Source organism: Nansenia antarctica, assembly GCF_963989245.1.
Source record: "Nansenia antarctica genome assembly, chromosome: 5".
Lineage (NCBI taxonomy): Eukaryota > Metazoa > Chordata > Actinopteri > Argentiniformes > Microstomatidae > Nansenia > Nansenia antarctica.
Window position 1 is genome coordinate 56095758 of NC_137690.1, and position 17707 is coordinate 56113464.

The following is a 17707-nucleotide window of genomic DNA, read 5'->3' on the forward strand; positions in this document are numbered from 1 at the left end:
CTTGCCGGGGCTTCCGCCCGCCCCTTTCAATGATGAATTTTGTGAGCCCAGTGAACAGCGACCAATAGTTAAAGGACCTGAATGAGCCTTCGTTGCTAGTGGAGACAACAGGGGGAGCTTCAAAGTGCTTGTTTACAGAAGAGAGATCCAGGCTGGCGGTGTTGCATGTATGAGGCACTGTGAATGCAACTCCGATGGGATAACGGAATTCCAACCAAAGACGCGCACAGCTGATTTTTTTGTGTCGCTGTTACAGCGTATATAACTACTTGTACGCGTTTGTAACGTCTTCGAATGACATTGCTGCATAGATTTTCGTTTTTGAGAATTTATCGCTTTTCATTTTGGCGTGGTAGTTTTTTGGGATAAAACCTGCTTTTGAATTATAGCCTTTCATTGCTGAATCATTTACGTGTACGTGGACCAAAGGCACAAGACGAAATGGATAGCGAAAAGTACTTGCCAGAGCTGATGGCAGAAAAGGACACGCTCGACCCCTCTTTTCAACATTCTTTACGACTACTAGATCAAGGTAGGCTAAAGAAAATATCATATTCATTGGGCATGACAATGTTTCCATTGACTTAGAGATATTTACGTTAAGGACAAACAATTGTTCTGTTTGGACAAGGTCGGTTAGGCTACTGCCACTTGGCCTGTTACCACAGACCTTCAATAAATATTAAGTTTTTGGTGAGGAGCTGATTGTCCTGTAACACCATTTCCAGAACCTCCACACCGAAACGCTTGCCGAGCACTGTAGTCTACACTGTACTGAAATAAGTGTCCATAGAATGGACTTGGAATAGATTTTCTCTATGCACATTTTCTCTCGAATCATCGGCTTCTCCATGTGGTGCGTGCATCAATAGGCTACCATTTCTGAGTGGTTTTACTTGTGCATTTCAATAGGCGACACTATAAACTATTCAAATACTATTCACTATGATTATGACTTGGAATTTTGCATATTCGCAATCCATGTCTTTGTGAATAACTCATAACAATATAAGCGCCCCTTCAAGTAGCTCAGTCATCTGTAGCAGACAAACATCTGTAAATTATGTAGTTAACAGTGGAAACAACACACTCTCATTCAAAGGTGCATTTGTTTTCCCCTATGAAGAATTTGATTCAAATGCAATTTGAAAGGATAAAGCAGCGCGTGTTCCACAGCGATTTGAAGACGCTTTAATTAATCCATTGCTTAGACTGCTGCGCCGTGCGCACAGTTGCTTTGAAGCTGTTTGAATTTTGCAAATACTTCCTTCCAGATGGCCCCCCATGGATCACCTCTTGTGGGAAGTGCACTGGAATAGCGTCCAAGAACATCCTTCGAGTACACTAATACATTAGTCGTGTGTATAGAGCTGTGGTCTAGGCGTTTGAGAGAAAATACATTTGCAAAACAGAATTAATTACCCTGTGAATAAAATGTGAACTTTGGGCCTACAGAGGACAAATGTGTTTAATGATTGTTTTTAACACGTCTGGGTGAGACAATACAAATAACTTTTCTGAATACTTATGAATTCTCACTATTTTTGATGGAAAGAAAATATAAAATTAGAATGTGAGTTCATTGAGTTCATAGGCAGAAATAGTTCAATGGGCATCTTTTCTTAGCAATGTAAGCATATAGTGACCACAGTCCCTAACAGTTAGACTGCAACTTGAACACTTTCCTACTCTGTTCCTATTCCTATTGTGTACCTCGCATGGATGCTGGTTCAGTCGCTGAGAATGTGTGAGAATATCTTGGTTCGGAATGTATTACTGTGTGACTTGTTAGACTCACTTCCTTATTTTGTCATGGGACTGAGAGGCATAATGTGCTGGAAGATATCAAGATAGAGGGAGAGGGAGATTTCGGCAGGTGGTAACACATTTGTGAATTTGAAGGCATTGAGTTAGGGCAATATAGGGCCAGAATAGCTGTTATGAATGAGTTTTTGTCCGCTCTCTCACTTAAGGTAGAATCACTGTAGTCAGGGACAGATAAGGCAATATTTTACTCAGCACTTTTCCTTATCAGCTGGTTTCAGTCTTGAAAATTGGGTTGGTCTTTTTTCCAAGCACAGATTTCCCTCGCCAGAAGAGATAAATGGGGTTTAAAGGAAATGTACATGGCTAGTGCTCACTTCTACGGAATGTCAAGGAAAGTGAAAAAAAAAGTTTAATGAATGGAGCACTGTGAATGGAGCACTATGTACTCTAAATATTCTTAAACTATCTTTTTTTTGTGTTCACAAAATAACACCTCACATAACACAATATATATTTACATGATATACTGTAGTACTGTAGCATTTAAAAAAAAGGAAATCGAATATTCCCCAGTTTAGAACTGTTTCACACTCACAGCATCTAGTTATGAGAGACACTAGATATTTCCTGGCTCTATTTCAAGAATATAAAGAGATAAACAAACAAAAAAAGAATTCAAAAGTTTGTGATATCCCTGGCGAGGAACAGATTTGTAGTTGGATACAATCATATGCAGCAGCATTAAACCATGACATTAAACCATGACATAACAAATCAAGCGACACAAGTTGCTACACAAAATCTGGCTGTAACAGTATGTCACAACTCCAAAACTGTAAATACTGTTATCTCCCTCTTACACAACAGATGGCACATGATGCAATTTAATAGAGCACTTCTTCTGCCATCTTGGTGATGAGCTCCGGACTTGATTATGCAATTGGCAGGGGAGGCATACAGAACTCAAAAGAGTATGCACACATACACAGACGGTGAGTGCATACTAGATTACACTACGTCTGGAGAGGCACACATTCTGGCAAAGTTGGGGTGCTGCTCTACTCAAAGGTAGGAGTTCTGGGACTTGGTTAATCTGAGAGCTCCTTGCCACCCTTCCCCCTTGGGAAGCATGTCTCTGCTGCCCTTTACCAATGTCTTCACACCCTTGCACTCCTCTGCTGGCAGTCACTGTCCCTATTGGGATAACTGTAAAACAGGGTGACTTTGGTCAATTACCAGGTTGAAATACATAAGAAACAAGAAGAAAGCAAATGTAGCCGTATGAGTTTTGTTACACTTTGGTACTATGAATTAATAATAAGTGTAACACCTCAGATGGCAACTATCTATAACATGCATACGACTATCTAGTAAGCAGTGATGCAATTGCTGAAATGAATTGTCATTGACTTACCATGCATCTTACATACTGTGAAGTGAAAATCTGATATTTCATTTGTTAAGTCTGCTGCTCTACACAACACACTCATATGTCTGTAATATGCAGTACTCAGAGTATATGTGCATGTTCTGAACACTGAATTTTAGAGGACCTTTGGCCCAGCTCTGTGGACGCAACCTGCAGTTGCTGCGCATGAACAGCACTGCTCTTGTCCTTCTCTTATAATTGGATGTTCCACAACAGGGACTCTACACAATGTTTGCATTAGACAGCAATGATGACCTCAGCTAGAACAGGTTAGGCCACAAAGGAAAGACCCCCAGAATCATGTGATCCTCAACACATTAGACTGTTGTAAATAAAGCAGGCAGGTTTGGTGGACTCCATTAACTTCAGACATCCTTTATACACAGACAAAAACTTGACACGATTGTATGAGATGATGCCTGAAATGAGCTTGAGAAGCCTGAAATGTGTGAGTGAGTGAGTGCAGTGCAGTGCAGTGAGTGAGTGCAGACTCGGGTAGAACGCCCAGCAGTGAACAAAAATAGGCCTTGGCTAAGGATCAAAGGCAGAGATACTATTGTATTGGGAAAACACAGTGCTTGATAGCGATAATCATCAGTGGCCAGCCAGCACACTGAGCAACACATTGAGATTGTCGCGCAAATGTGCTGCTGAACTTGTTCGAGGTCAGTGGTTGGGTAACACCGTGATTTGATCTACAGATGTGTGCTACAGTGTTGAACTTGTAGGTGAACTAACGGCGGAAGGCCAGACAGGGAGAGCCCCAGAGAACCCACTTTGCATTCAGACAAGTAGTGTAGGGGTGTTGAGTGCTGGCCTGGCTCAGAGGTGTTTCCAGAACAGTGTTTCACTCCTCTCCACTGGATCCCATAGGACTCCAGGGGTGAAATGTAGGCCATGAGTAACACAGACTAGCCATAAAACCTAATGCCATTAGTAATGGCATGTTGTTTACAGGTGTGATGATGAGTTAACATGCTTGCATTGATTTCACTGTTATTGTGTGATGCACACACACACGTTACTTGGACTGTAATGAGTTGATGATGCAGTTATTCAACCACGCTCCTCACCAGGATCTAGCTGTTGTGACATATTCAGGTTCACCGCAGTTAAAATGCTGAACCAGGGAGTCATAGTGTGGGTAAACTGGGAATTATTCATAATGTAGTGTTCCACATAAACAACACAGTTATCACTGGAAAAGGATACGTTATGTCACCACAGTGCTTTCAGACAAGATCGAGGGCAATTGAATGCAATCTTCTGTCTCATTTGATGTGAACATAATTGCTTTAGTCAAAAGAGAGATTTTCAAGAAATCGATTCTCTCCCAGTCTAGTCCTCTTTGTTATCCGTATTTTCTTATGTCACAAATTCTGGAATGCTGTGGAACTATTCTTCCGATAAGTATCCTCATCATCTTGCTCTTAGCTGGGATCCTAAGGGCACTGATACAGTGGGGCCACAGGTTTAAAGTGCTTTTTTGCGTGTTGTTACTGCTTTGAATAGAACATTTATCAAAACGAATAGCTTCCAACCAAGTCGAAATATACAGTCACACAAACTTTGAATGAAATCTAAGAAAAACCAGACTGTCTGATAGCCAACTATCACTGGTCATAGCAGGCTGATATTCTGTCATCTGCCTGCTAACATACCCTACTGGGGTGGACACCTTGCAAATCATGATGATCCACAATTATGAACGCTCTATTGCAATTTTAAATGTGATAAAGATGCGCATTTAGTTTCATTTGCATACACACACTCCTGAGGGCCAGCCTCAAATACCGTACCAGGGCTGCAATCCAAATGAAGGGCTATGGCCTCTCATCTACACCCTCTCCAACTAACCAAGACCATCTTAAATAATGCAAGCAGCGCTTGTTAAGAGAGGGCAAGAGTGTTCTGAAAGCCCACATCCCGGATCTTCTGTAATGAGATCATTTAGACCCAGCGTGCAGCGAGGTCGCGGCCCAACCAGTAGCACAGACCTTTACAGTAACTGCAGGGGTAGACTCAGAGAGGAGCACGGCCTCCAGCCCCCCTCACCACACCACTACAGTATATTAACTCTCGTACTCTGGATTAATCCTGGGCGTGTTATACTTACATTATGTTCTCCCTCAGGCTCCCCTGCTTCAATTATGGATTCATTAATCATATTCTATTGGATAATAATGCACCGTGCAGCATGGCACAAGACTTGTTCAAAGACCAGGATAAGTTGGATTAGTATGAGTGCAGGGGAAAGCCCCAGTCTGTATCCATCTGTTTACTGTACCTAAGGGCATGGCATGAAAGAGAGAGAGAGAGAGAGAGAGAGAGAGAGAGAGAGAGAGAGAGAGAGAGAGAGAGAGAGAGAGAGAGAGAGGGGGTTGTGAGGGATTGTACAAAAAAAAAGAAAATAGGAGACAAAATTGAGGAGTGGATTGAAACTGGAATTGAAATAGAAAAAAAGAAAAAGAGGTAATGGGAAAGTGACTACAGATGTGAAACTGACAAATAAAAATATGGTAGATGTCTTAAAAGGAAATGTGATGGTGAAGCACAGGTTAAGGTAGACCCCTGCTCTCTAAATCTCAGATTTCCTGTGACTAGAACACCTTTACAGAGGTGACGGTTAATTTATACTTAAAAAAAAGAAAGAAGGTAATGCATCTACCTCTCTGAGTGGATTGGTGTCATTGCTGCTGTCAAGAGAAACAGGTGTGATTTCCCTCTCCCTCAAGATGGGAAAGGTGTAAATTCCATGCTTATTCAGTTTTGTCACCAGCATAGCATTTCAAATTCATTTTCTTTCTAATTTAAAAAAGAGACTGTCTTCACATATTGAGAAGTGTTTTATTAATTCCCTACCTTGCTGGCTTGACAGATTTAGTAGTTACTTAACACAAGGAGAATGAGAATGAAGTAAAACAATGTTTTACTGTTTCTGACTGACTTTGTGCCCTGTTTGTCCATAACAGCACATCCAAAAACAAACATGGCATGACTGTGTTGCTACTTGGTTTCCTTCAAGTGATTATAAACTCTCAAAGATTCAATGAGCTGCTATTGATTGCTCACTCACAGCAGTCTGCCTGGCATTGCAGTAGTTTCCGTGTTTGTCCTGTTTTGAAAGCCATGGCCCTTTCAGTGCCCTTACCTTGATCTCTCTGTGACAGCTCCCATTTCCCCTCTTCCCTCTCTTTATTTATGTGGTTCTGTGTGCTTGGCACCTCTATTGAGGGGATCGTGCTGGATTAGCGCCTCCGCCTTCCAAACTGATCTGATCCATTTTGTGTAATCCAACTAAATGTAATTATGTTTATCGTTCCACCTCGCTGGAGTCTGGGACCTGCAGTACACCTCCACAGATAAGCAGTGTGGCTTTTTTCCTCACCATTTGTGCCTTACAGCTTGTGCCTTGTTTCTGGTAGAATATGTATCTGTGTGAAGTGTTGATCCATGACTGTTTTGAGTCAACTAGGCTCTTGGTAGGCTTACATATACCTCCAATGATAATGGCCTGTCACGCAACATAGTATTCCTCTGAATATGCATGTATTGTTTGGGTCATATGTATGTATTGTTTGGGTCATATGTATGTATTGGATTGGAAAGCAAAGCAAGTCAAATGTTGGGGTGAGGATTTTTTTCTGTAAGGTGGAATTAAAACAGTGCATCTTGGCCCTCTGAAGTAGCATCAGGGTCGACAATCTCCTTGATATAATGTGGAAGTGTGCACACACTGTGCATACAATCTCTTTTATTACTTTGGCGAGCCTAATCCCCTGCATGCAATATCAAAAAGCTCACAATATGAACCTTAATATAGTTATGCAAGAAGTCCAATGATAGACTTTGCGTTCTGTAAAAAGAAATTAAAGCTCCATTGTGGAAAAAAGGAAAAAACTGACCGAAGGTTAAGATCTAACTTTTTTCTTTCCTTTTTCCACCGAGCATAGCTATTGTACCACAAAACAGCATGAAATGTATTTTGAGATTAAATGCATTCAGAGACCCTTTGGCTACTGCACCACCCAGTGACTTCTGTAGGAGCAGGAAGAGGCATCCTTTCACACCCAGCCGCCAATGTCAGTGTAATCATGTGTGCTAAACACCAGATGCTACACCCCAACAAGTACTGAGGAAGAAAACTAAAAGAATGTTTTCAGTTTTCTGTCTCAAATAATCCTCCATCAACTACACTGCTTTCATTTATATTCTGTTATGAAAGCCACTAGTAAGAGGACTCTTAGGAATAATGCTAGGAATAATCCTTAGTTTTGGCCCTTAACCTTTGCATGTGGCTGTATCAATAAATTACACTATTCATCTTTGTGCTTTTAGTGCTTTGCTCACCTCATGAAAGAAGAAAAAAATGGAATATAGACTTTGGTGGTGGTGTTGGTGGTGGTGGGTATGAATCTTTAATGACGAAGGGCAGTGGAAATAGGATATCAGTGGCTGAAAGTTAAGTGCATTTTCTGGGTTTTTGGAGCAGGAGAAGTTATGCTGTAATGCACTGAAGAGGGGAGGGGGGGTGGAGGCTCGTTTACCCCCATCGCCAAGAGACCTCTTCTCCATGTCCTGCTAGGACGGCTGCTTTACTTTGTCTCCCGTCTCTATTTTAAGGGCTGTTGTTAAGCTTAATTGTATTCAGATTCTAGGGACGTCATGCTCTTTCCCACTGCTCTGCTTGTTAGGGGGACGTAGATTCTTGCAAACCTAAATTTAACCAGAGACCTGTTTAAATGGTGGGGCTTTTTGCACTGCATTTGTAAAGGTGGTGTAAAGTGTAGAATAATGGCACTCGATCAACCTAAAACATCATTGAAATCACACTGTTATGGCTGAGACAATGAGCATGACATTATCTGTTTATGTTCTATCCTTATTGTGATTGGGGATTGAATGCTTATTTATTCGTATAGCCATCCCATAAACATAGGGTCAAGTATAGATTATGTTTCTTATAACAAGGACATTTAGCCCCTGTCTCTCCTCGGTAATGAAACCCGGTTCTATTGCTGCTGGCTGTGTCTGTTTGCTACTGAAACTGATGTCTCCCATTTGTGATTTGACCCTGCTATTTGGCTTCGCTGCTTGTTAAAGTTTGACCTGGGATTAGATCAAAAGGCTTGTTAAAGTCTGACCTGGGTCTGCATCTTGCTGCTTGTTAAAGCCAGCAATACTCAACACAACACAGCACACCACCACACTACCACCCACTCTATCCATGTCTTGGTCTGTCCTATAGATATCCAATCATTCCAATGCTGGCGTGGAATGTTTTTGGAATACCAATTACGAGAGATTGTTTTGGCTTTTGAGACTATTACGATTTTAAGCTTTATTTTGACCATCTTTACCAAATGAGGACCTTGCAGCAGCTTCTGACAGTAGCAGTGGATGGTCCATATACCAGAGAAACACTTTATGTGTAATGGAAAGCAGCGATGTGAGGTTATTAGGAAAGGACCAGTCACACCACATCCCAGCTCTAACTATCATATATAATATCTCCTTGATGACTAGGATGATAATAATACTCAGCGTTCAGTTCACACATAAGAGATCTTCCTTGGTATTATGTTGTTAAGTTGGTTGTAGGGGTGATCGAATAGAAATCAAGCGTATAGATCGGTGGTTCAGATGTGTTCACACTTCCAAGTGTCAGGCCACGGTTTTAATTGCCATCCAGCCGTGGTTTCGTCGGTGAAGACAGTGTTGGGGCAGGAGACGGGGGGTGCGGTGTAAGGGTGGTTTGTTGCCTCAGTGGTTGTTGTATTGACAGCTCCACATCCTGGAGGAGCTGATAAGAAAGCCGGAGCCAGGGAGACACAGAGAGTAGTGGATCATTTTTCAGGTCCAGGAATCTGAGCTGTTTCTGGGGCTTCTGGCCCACAGAGGGCCTGTCAGATACCCATATGCGGCTCCTGAGGAGGGAATCGAGCGATGGCTGGTTGAAATCTGACAGAGCCTCGCATGGCTATACTAAATCCACAGTTGGCGAAGAAAAAAGCGCAGCAGATGGTAATGCATGAACAAGGACCTCAGGCACCGAGTTGCACAATTGAAACAGCTGCATGTATGTGAGGCGTCCTGTGCCCTCTCATTATTGAAAACCAATGAGCCAAAGTACATTGATTTACTGGTCAGTCACTCGTGTAAAGAAAACATTCGAATTGTATGTTTTTTTTAAATTTATTTTTAAGATCATCCAGTCATGACTTATTTCATGGGTGGAATTCTTTTAAACAGGGGCTAATGTTCCTGCCCCAAATGTAAATCTTCGGGAAGAGGACTACACATTCATATCTGATAACTGATTCACTGAATCAATATTGCACTCATACTGTCGTGCATTAAATGTCCCATTAAGAGCACCGTATGATTTCCTATATCCAACATAGGAAAGACATGTTGGAAATAATTAGTAGAGGGATTGGAGGATCTTCAATTGGAGGGTTTGTACTGTACTGCAATTGTAGCATTATTCAAATATCATCTGGAGAAACGGCTTGGTTCTGTTCCCTCAACATAACACAAATAAGCCCCCTGGCAATTAGTAGTGTCTGCCTCATTATCATATTTATTTAAAGTATCATATGACCCATTTTATTCAAGCATTGGCCCTTCATGATTGAGTGAGCCCATATTTAAGGATAGTCCCACGGGAGGCCGGTATTAAACACTGGAGTCTCTTATGGGAGAATGACTGCACAGTTACATGACTATCATTATCATTATTCACTTAAAAAATAGGAGCTAGCACTTTCTGTTTTCAATTGTACCAAGGGTTTTACAAGGAAGAATTAGTCATAGGTAAATACATTCAGATTTAGACTTATACGACATGACGGCCTACAGTACTTCTTTGGAATGCTACTGTACTGTAGTAGAAAGCTATGAATGTTTCAGGATAGTGAATCAGTCCTGTAATATGTAATGAAATACCATCATAAATAATCTGGCCTGTGGACGAATGATAGAGTTTATAGAGCCATGCTGGGTAGAGCCAGAGGTCATATAGTGCCCTCCTTGTAACCCGACCAATCTAATGGTGGACAACTGATGGATGTTCATTGCTTTACCAATAATACGTATGGGGAGAAATTGCTGTGATTGCTGCCGTAGCTTGTAATATCTGTGTAACCTTTTAAAGGGGAAGTACCCGATATCCATTTTATGTGTATTTCTGGTCAATCCATGTTGCATACGTCTCAAACGATCACAATTTCATATGCAGCTGCATCATACCTATTGAAAGGCAATGTCTGTGTCTTACCGCATTAAAATACATCAGATGTTTTGCACTTTGACCGTGCTCTACTATGCCAGTGATTTCCAAAGAGCAGTACGCGCTAGCTCTTGCGCTGTTCAACAGAAGGAGCTCACATGGGAGGGAGAGGGGAATCTTGGGAGTGTACAAATGTACTCAAATGGGCAATATGGAATATCATATATGACATTTAGCTAACACTTTTATGCATACATTTTTCAGTATATATGGTCCCAGCGGGAATCGAACCCACAGCCTAAGCATTGTTAGCGCCATGCTCTACCAACTCAGAGCCACAGAGGACCACAACATCAGGATCGACTTTTTGTGGATGTGTCTACTATTGACTAATGAAAACAACAAAACCCACTGAATTACAGGGTAAAATTCTGCTTTATTGGTTAGTCCTGTCACTAACTGTCTAAAGCCCACCTAATATGTTCCTCTGCCCTGTGGCATTTAATAGAAGAATTACGTGCGGGCGGTCCATTTCAGATGGGAAATATTGAATGAGTTCCCTTGGATACCCAAGATAGAAATCAGTCACTGGCTTCCCACAGACCTGCTGGCGGATGGAACTGTGCTCTGTCTGCACCTCTCATTGGTCAGAATCTCCCTCAGTGACAGCCATGGCTTCATCTGTGTAATTATATCCATTAAATCATTATAATAATTATAACCACCATGACCTTCCCAATGCTTTTCATTTTGGAAAGCATATCCAGACCATCATTAGAAACACTTAATTACTTTTTATCCTGTTATGTCAAATTATACAGAACATATACCTGGCTGTACTTCTGGTATATATATAAAGGACACGCTGTATCAGTTGGACCAACATTGCTGTTGATGCACCAGTTTGTAGAAGGAGCAGCAGATGGTTTGTGAGGCATAGAACAGTGTATAGATATATTTTGTTCATATCTTAAAGTATCTTAACATAGTTGGTCTTCATTTTAGATCTTTGCTGCTCTTCAGAACAGTATTCCCCCAGAGTTAACCACCATTTTCAGTGTAGTGACAACACTGTTGACAGGCCAGGACTGGGGACGTAACATGAATATCACACTGTGCTCCACACAGCACCATCTCAGTCCCTGCCTCAGCCCCCAAACCCAGCCACATCTCCAGACCCAGACTCAGCCTCAGCCTCAGCCTCAGCCTCAGCCTCAGCCTCAGCCCCAGCCTCAGCCCCAGCCCCAGACTCAGACTCAGCCTCAGCCTCAGCCCCAGACTCAGCCCCAGCCCCAGCCTCAGCCTCATCCCCAGACTCAGCCCCAGCCTCAGCCCCAGACTCAGCCCCAGACTCAGCCCCAGCCCCAGCCTCAGCCTCAGCCCCAGCCTCAGCCTCAGCCTCAGCCTCAGCCTCAGCACCAGCCTCAGCCCGAACCCCTTGAGAGAACAGCTTCTCATTAGCATTAACTTAGTCAAATGGCCAGGACCTCTAGACTGATGTTTCAACAGAGACATTATTAATGAGATGTGCTTATATGTTCTGCTCTGCGCAGGCAGAGAGAGATGTCTGTAGGGACTTGGGGTAGGTGCTAAGGCCAGGAGAAAGAGGAGGAGTGTTGGATATTCTCAGCCACAGTGTGGGTGTCAAATGGATAGCAGTACAGCTGTGTTTCTTCTTAACAAACAGCAACTGCATACAAATAAACCACACTTGTATATCATCAAATTAGTATTATGTTGCATGCCCTACAATTTATTTGAATGATGCATGTTTATAACGTAGTATATGTGCTTGACTCTTGAGAATAACCAGCGTTATTTATTTCTACAGTATTCCTTTAGGCATACTATTTTAGCCCAACTTTCCCCACATTTCCAGATTCGATGACAGTTACTCTTGAATGGCTTTTAAAAATTCCTCAGTGCTTTGCAGTAATTTATTAAAATTTTAGTTATGGACATGTTTTCTTCACAACTAAGAAGTTGATACAATTCAGTTATGTTTAGCACATTTGTCAACCATTAACAGATACATGTAAATGTACATTCCCTTTAGCTACTGAGCTTCCGTCACATTATCATCTATTGGGATTTGCATTTGTTCCGGTTGCATTTTGGGCGGCTGTGGCGCAGGAGGTAGAGCCGCCGTCTAATGATCGCAAGGTCGGTGGTTCGAGCCCCGGCTGGCCACATGTCGAAGTGTCCTTGGGCAAGACACTGAACCCCAAGTTGCTCCCAGTGAGCGGGCCGGCGCCTTGCATGGTAGCTTGTCGCCATTGGTGTGAGAATGGGTGAATGAGAGGCCGTTGTAAAGCGCTTTGGATAAAGGCGCTATATAAGTGCAGTCCATTCCAAAGTCTTCTTTCACACCTAGGCTTTCATGGTACCCCGAGCAATGCACAATCATTATTTTTGTGAAAACCTTGGCTGCCAGCTGAGTTGCGAGCCATACATGGTAGTGACAAACAACAAGTGTTTCAGTCACAATTTGCAGGCTAGTGATACAGTTTAGCCAACTTCACCAATACCAAGGTACCAATGCAGCTCCAGCCATACAATAAAACGATGGATACGATATACATTTTCTTGTAGGAGCTATGGTAATGATGTACAGTGGGCGGCGATGCACTGAGCTGTTGTAGATGTGATGCCACGGGTTAATATTCGTTTCTCGCGTCCAGCTGACAAGGCATCTTCAATGTGTTAGACTGTGAAATAGCATTACTGAGGAGTCAATGTGCATACCCTTCAGAGAGCTCCTTGTTTTCTCTCACTTCTACTCTGTTATCCTCTCCTACGGTCCATGTCACGGCTCTGACACGTTAGGCATCGTCAATTCTTATGATACTATTATGTTTGCGGCAGAAGTGTATAGAGAGACTGTATAGAATGAATGAATGAATGAATGAATGAATGGTCTTTATTGTCATTGCTATAGTACAGGTACCAAACAACGAAATCTGGGAGGGGTGGCTCCCATGGTGCTAGGGGAAAAAAAAAAAAAAAAAAAAAAAGAAGGGAAAGGAGCTGGTTTACATAAATAAAGGCTATGTACACTATCCACTATACTATACTGTACAGATAGACGACTAGGGTATAATAATAGAATAAAGAATAAGGCTGAAGTGTATAAATAGACTGTATAGAATAAGGCAGAAGTGTAGGCTATTTAGAACAGGACATAGGACATAGAGAAGGACATGTTCTAATGATAAAGATACTTCTCTTACCGTAGATATTTCCCAGACTGTTGCCTTCTCTTCCACTCGGATTTCTGTTGACATTTTCTCTGCTCACTTGCTGCTTGCTGCTTGACTAAAGTAACATATGCCACTGGTTGACAACATCAAGCAAAAACAGGTTTACATGTTTCATGTGACAGTTCAATTTCCTCTCTGTCAATCAATGTACTCCCTATTTCTCTCATTTACATTAGAGCGACAGTTCAGGATAGATCTAGTTCTGGTTGACTAACAGAAAGTTGCGATTACACACAGACACACAAGCGAACTCTCACACACACGCGCACGCACACACACACACACACACACGCACGCACGCACGCACGCACACACACACACACACACACACACACACACACACACACACACACACACACACAGTGATATAAATGGCTATCCTGATGTCTCTCTGACGGACTCTAAACTACCAGAAAAACCCCTAACGTAGAATACGATTTCCTGTATTTGTATGCATTTCACAAACACTCATGGTTACTGTAAATCCTGCACAATCCAGTCAGTCAGGGAGGGTGATGGCTTTTGCTCTCCTGTCTGCTTGCTGTGCCCCTCAGAGAGATTGTCATAAAAATGGTGCGTCCTGAAAAGACAGCCAGCGGCAGTGCTGAGTCGACAGCCTGCTGTGTCCTGGAGTAGTCCATTAGCTCTACCTGCCCCTTTTCTCCCCAGGATCCCCACAGCACTAAATGAAGCCAGGCATATTTTCATCTTCCTGACAGGCTGGCTCGGCCTGTAACCATGGGAGATGGAGGTCTGCACCGGCATGTGCATTCTGGTGCATAAGGTGGATGGCTGAGGAGAAAAATAACATGGATGGCCCAGATGCTTATGCACAAATCACCATATCATTTATCAAGGGCTTTTTGCATTTGAAATTAGTTGTGTGTTACTGTAAGCCATTTTAGCACATTGCTAAATCAGATACAGTATTAAGTCATAACGATAACATACGGTTGCATTATTCCACTGAACATACAGCGATATGATAATGCTGTGCTGCTTATACGTACTGGAGTGGAGACTAATGACCTCCATGACCACCTCCAGTCTTTTCCTCTGAGGCGTTAGAGGATAAAAAAATCCCTGAATCCAGATCAAACACTCATGCTGGTGTTCTGTTGCTCTACATTCAGAGGAAGCGCTTCTGAAGGGATGGATGGATTTGAACGCACATACTGTATCTGGTCTCTAGTGCAATCCAGCCCTGGGCCTTAGTGGCCCACACAATGTGAGTCACCTGCTGAAGGGGGATGATGTGATAGTCCACAGTCTTACACTTCTTCTTTGAGTCTTAGCTGTTCAATATCCCTGCACAGTGCATTTTGGTGCGGTTTGTCTGGGGAACTCTGTTCAATGTCTCTTATTACAATGCTTTTCTGAAAATGAATGGCAAAGGGAACAGCCCCTCCCTACTTGCAAGCGATGGTCAGCCCCCAAACTCCTGCCCGATCACTCCGCTCTTCCACCTCGGCTCGCCACCTGCAATACTGCCTCTACGTGGATGCAGCAGTCGCGCTACTCAGTCACGACTTTTCACTGTCCTGGTGCCCCGGTGGTTGAACAAGCTGCCCACTGCTGTCAGGACTGCAGAGTCACTCCCTATCTTCCACTGTACACCCACCTCTTCAGGCTACATCTTAACTGTCCCCCCTAAAGACTTCTTCATCCCCACTACCCCCCTGTACAGTTTCTCTACTACTGTTATTCTTCCTTCTTCTAGCATTTTGCCTGTAAATGGGGGCCAGCATAGAATACTTTTTCTTATGATGACTGATGGATAGATGATTCACTTACGGTACATAATTAAATGTTTATGTTGTAAGTTGCTTTGGTTAAAGGCGTCTGCTAAATGGCCAAAAATGTAAATGCAATGTAACGAATCTCTTTTTTTCACCTTCCTTTTGGTCTTGTTGAATACAGCAAATAATGATTCATAGCAGCAAAGAAAGTTTGACTTTATGGGTTTTCATTCTCCGATGCCTGCCTTGCCCATTGAACAATCAAAACAAGTCAGAATGATGACATTCTTAGCAGTCTCTTCTGTTCAATGCTCCCATGGAACTTCCCTCTCCTACAGCACCACAATACCTCGGGCCTCAGTCGGATTCTGTTAGATTAGATTAGATTAGATTAGATTCAGCCTTGTTGTCATTGTAGAGTATAAGTACCAGACAACAACATTCAGTTTAGCATCTAACCAGAAGTGCAAATGGTGATATAAGAACATGATATAAAAACATGTGAAAATGAAACACGGTAGTACTGTTACCATGCCAAGTACTGCTACCATGTGTGTATTAAGTGTGTACATCATGGTGTCGTCTGAGGTAACAGCAGTGCTCATGTAGCTGGGGTCATAGGGGAGCAGGTGCTGAGAGCCCAGTGCCATCCCCACCTGTGTATATCGATATTGCGATTGGTACAGCACCAGAGCAACTCCATGAACTCATTAATTTCATTCATTCTGTTCTCATGTTGCTGGTCCAGTTACTAAGTCATTACTTTCCACTATTTTTTTTCTCACTATTTGATTACATATACAGTATCACATTGGTGTAAGATGAATAAGGGAAATGAGATTTCTGTTCACACATGAAATACCCTCCGCAATGCAAGATCCTCAACAAAGATGTGGAACAAATCTGCCTGTTAAGCTCCATTTAAAATAATTAATTGCAAACCTTTCCTCAACCCCAGGCGAGTGCAACTGGTGACCTTAGTCCATCAGCCTATCAGGCTGGTACAGGGATAAGTGGCATCAGGACAAGGCCTCCCTCTGGCTCACGGTTTAGCCGAGCACAATAAGCCACACAAAGGCATATTCTTTTTGTCGCTTTTCTCATTTTCTCTCCGTTGATCTTGTCACCGGCCCAGCTCCCCGCCGTGGTCTCTCCTCTGTATCCTCTGTATCCTCTTTCATAAAATCCCTGGTTTGATGTGCTTTCCGGGGTTCTGGTAAGTGCTTGGCAGTGCACGCCGGGTGACTCAGCGAGCACAAAATCAGCAGACTGACACTATCGCTCCTACAGCATGGGGCTTGAAGCGAGTCTAAGCACTCACAATTGATTTAGTCACTGTGGATAGGTGGGGGGAATACAGGAAGGCTCTGTTCAGCCCCAAGCCCCCCCCCCCCAACACACACACACAACTACTACAGGCTCATCAGACACGATGAACCTGATGTGGAGAGTTCAGTAGCCTGAAGTGCATACAGAGTATTATTCTGTCATTTCATTAATGTGGACATGAAAATGTAGTTCAGTACTCAGAGAATTTCTGAGTATACTTTTGACAGTGCGAGATACTGATTGATGACAGCAACTCTTCCTAATATAGGAGTAAAGAGAGCACATTTTAGGGTAAAGGGGTTCATTTGAATGGCTTTGCTTCGATGCCTTCCCATTTCCCATTGCTTATGTACTGGGAGTATGCCCTGTAGCAACGTGACCTTTCAACACAGAGCAAGTTGATACAGCTTGTACAGTAATCATCCTACCCTGAAATACTCCATTCATGAGTGGAACAGTTGTTCCACTGTGATCTGAAGCCCAGCTCCATGGCTTAATTTCACCAGGACTGGATCGGATTGTCCCTGCTGTCATAACCTGTGCTACCGCAAGGTGAACATTGACCAAGAGGTCGCTGCACTTGTGGCTCGACTGCAAATGACAATGCGAAAGGAAATATGTATGAAAACAATATGGGGCTGCTTCCCGGCAATTAGTGTTGACTGAATCGATGGCCCGCTGGATTGTCTGTGTTTCTGCATTATTCTTGGCTTGAGATGAGATTGGTATTGGTAGACAGGTCATATTTGCGAAAATGATATCAAATTTGATTAGAGGAGATCTTTTAGGACCCCTCAAATCCACTTCTTGCGGTAGAATCGGAGCCTCTCAGATTAAGTGGCTCAGCTGCATGTTGGCCTCCATCTTTGGAAACATTTCAATGACGATACAGGCTGAGACATTGTTAAAGGGGAGGGGTGGCAGTGTCCATTTACCCAGGAGAGAGCCGCTG

At 42.8% G+C, this 17707-nt stretch overlaps 1 protein-coding gene across 1 annotated transcript in view; it reads left to right on the forward strand.

The window, feature by feature from the left end:
* Positions 1-441: 441 nt before the first annotated feature.
* Positions 442-17707, forward strand: part of khdrbs3 (KH domain containing, RNA binding, signal transduction associated 3) — a gene marked incomplete at both ends in the record, with an annotated part of 72272 nt that continues 55006 nt past the window's right edge. The window contains one exon of the mRNA XM_080530526.1: positions 442-532. Within this exon, the coding sequence (XP_080386652.1) occupies positions 442-532 (91 nt within the window). The remainder of the gene's footprint in view (positions 533-17707) is intronic.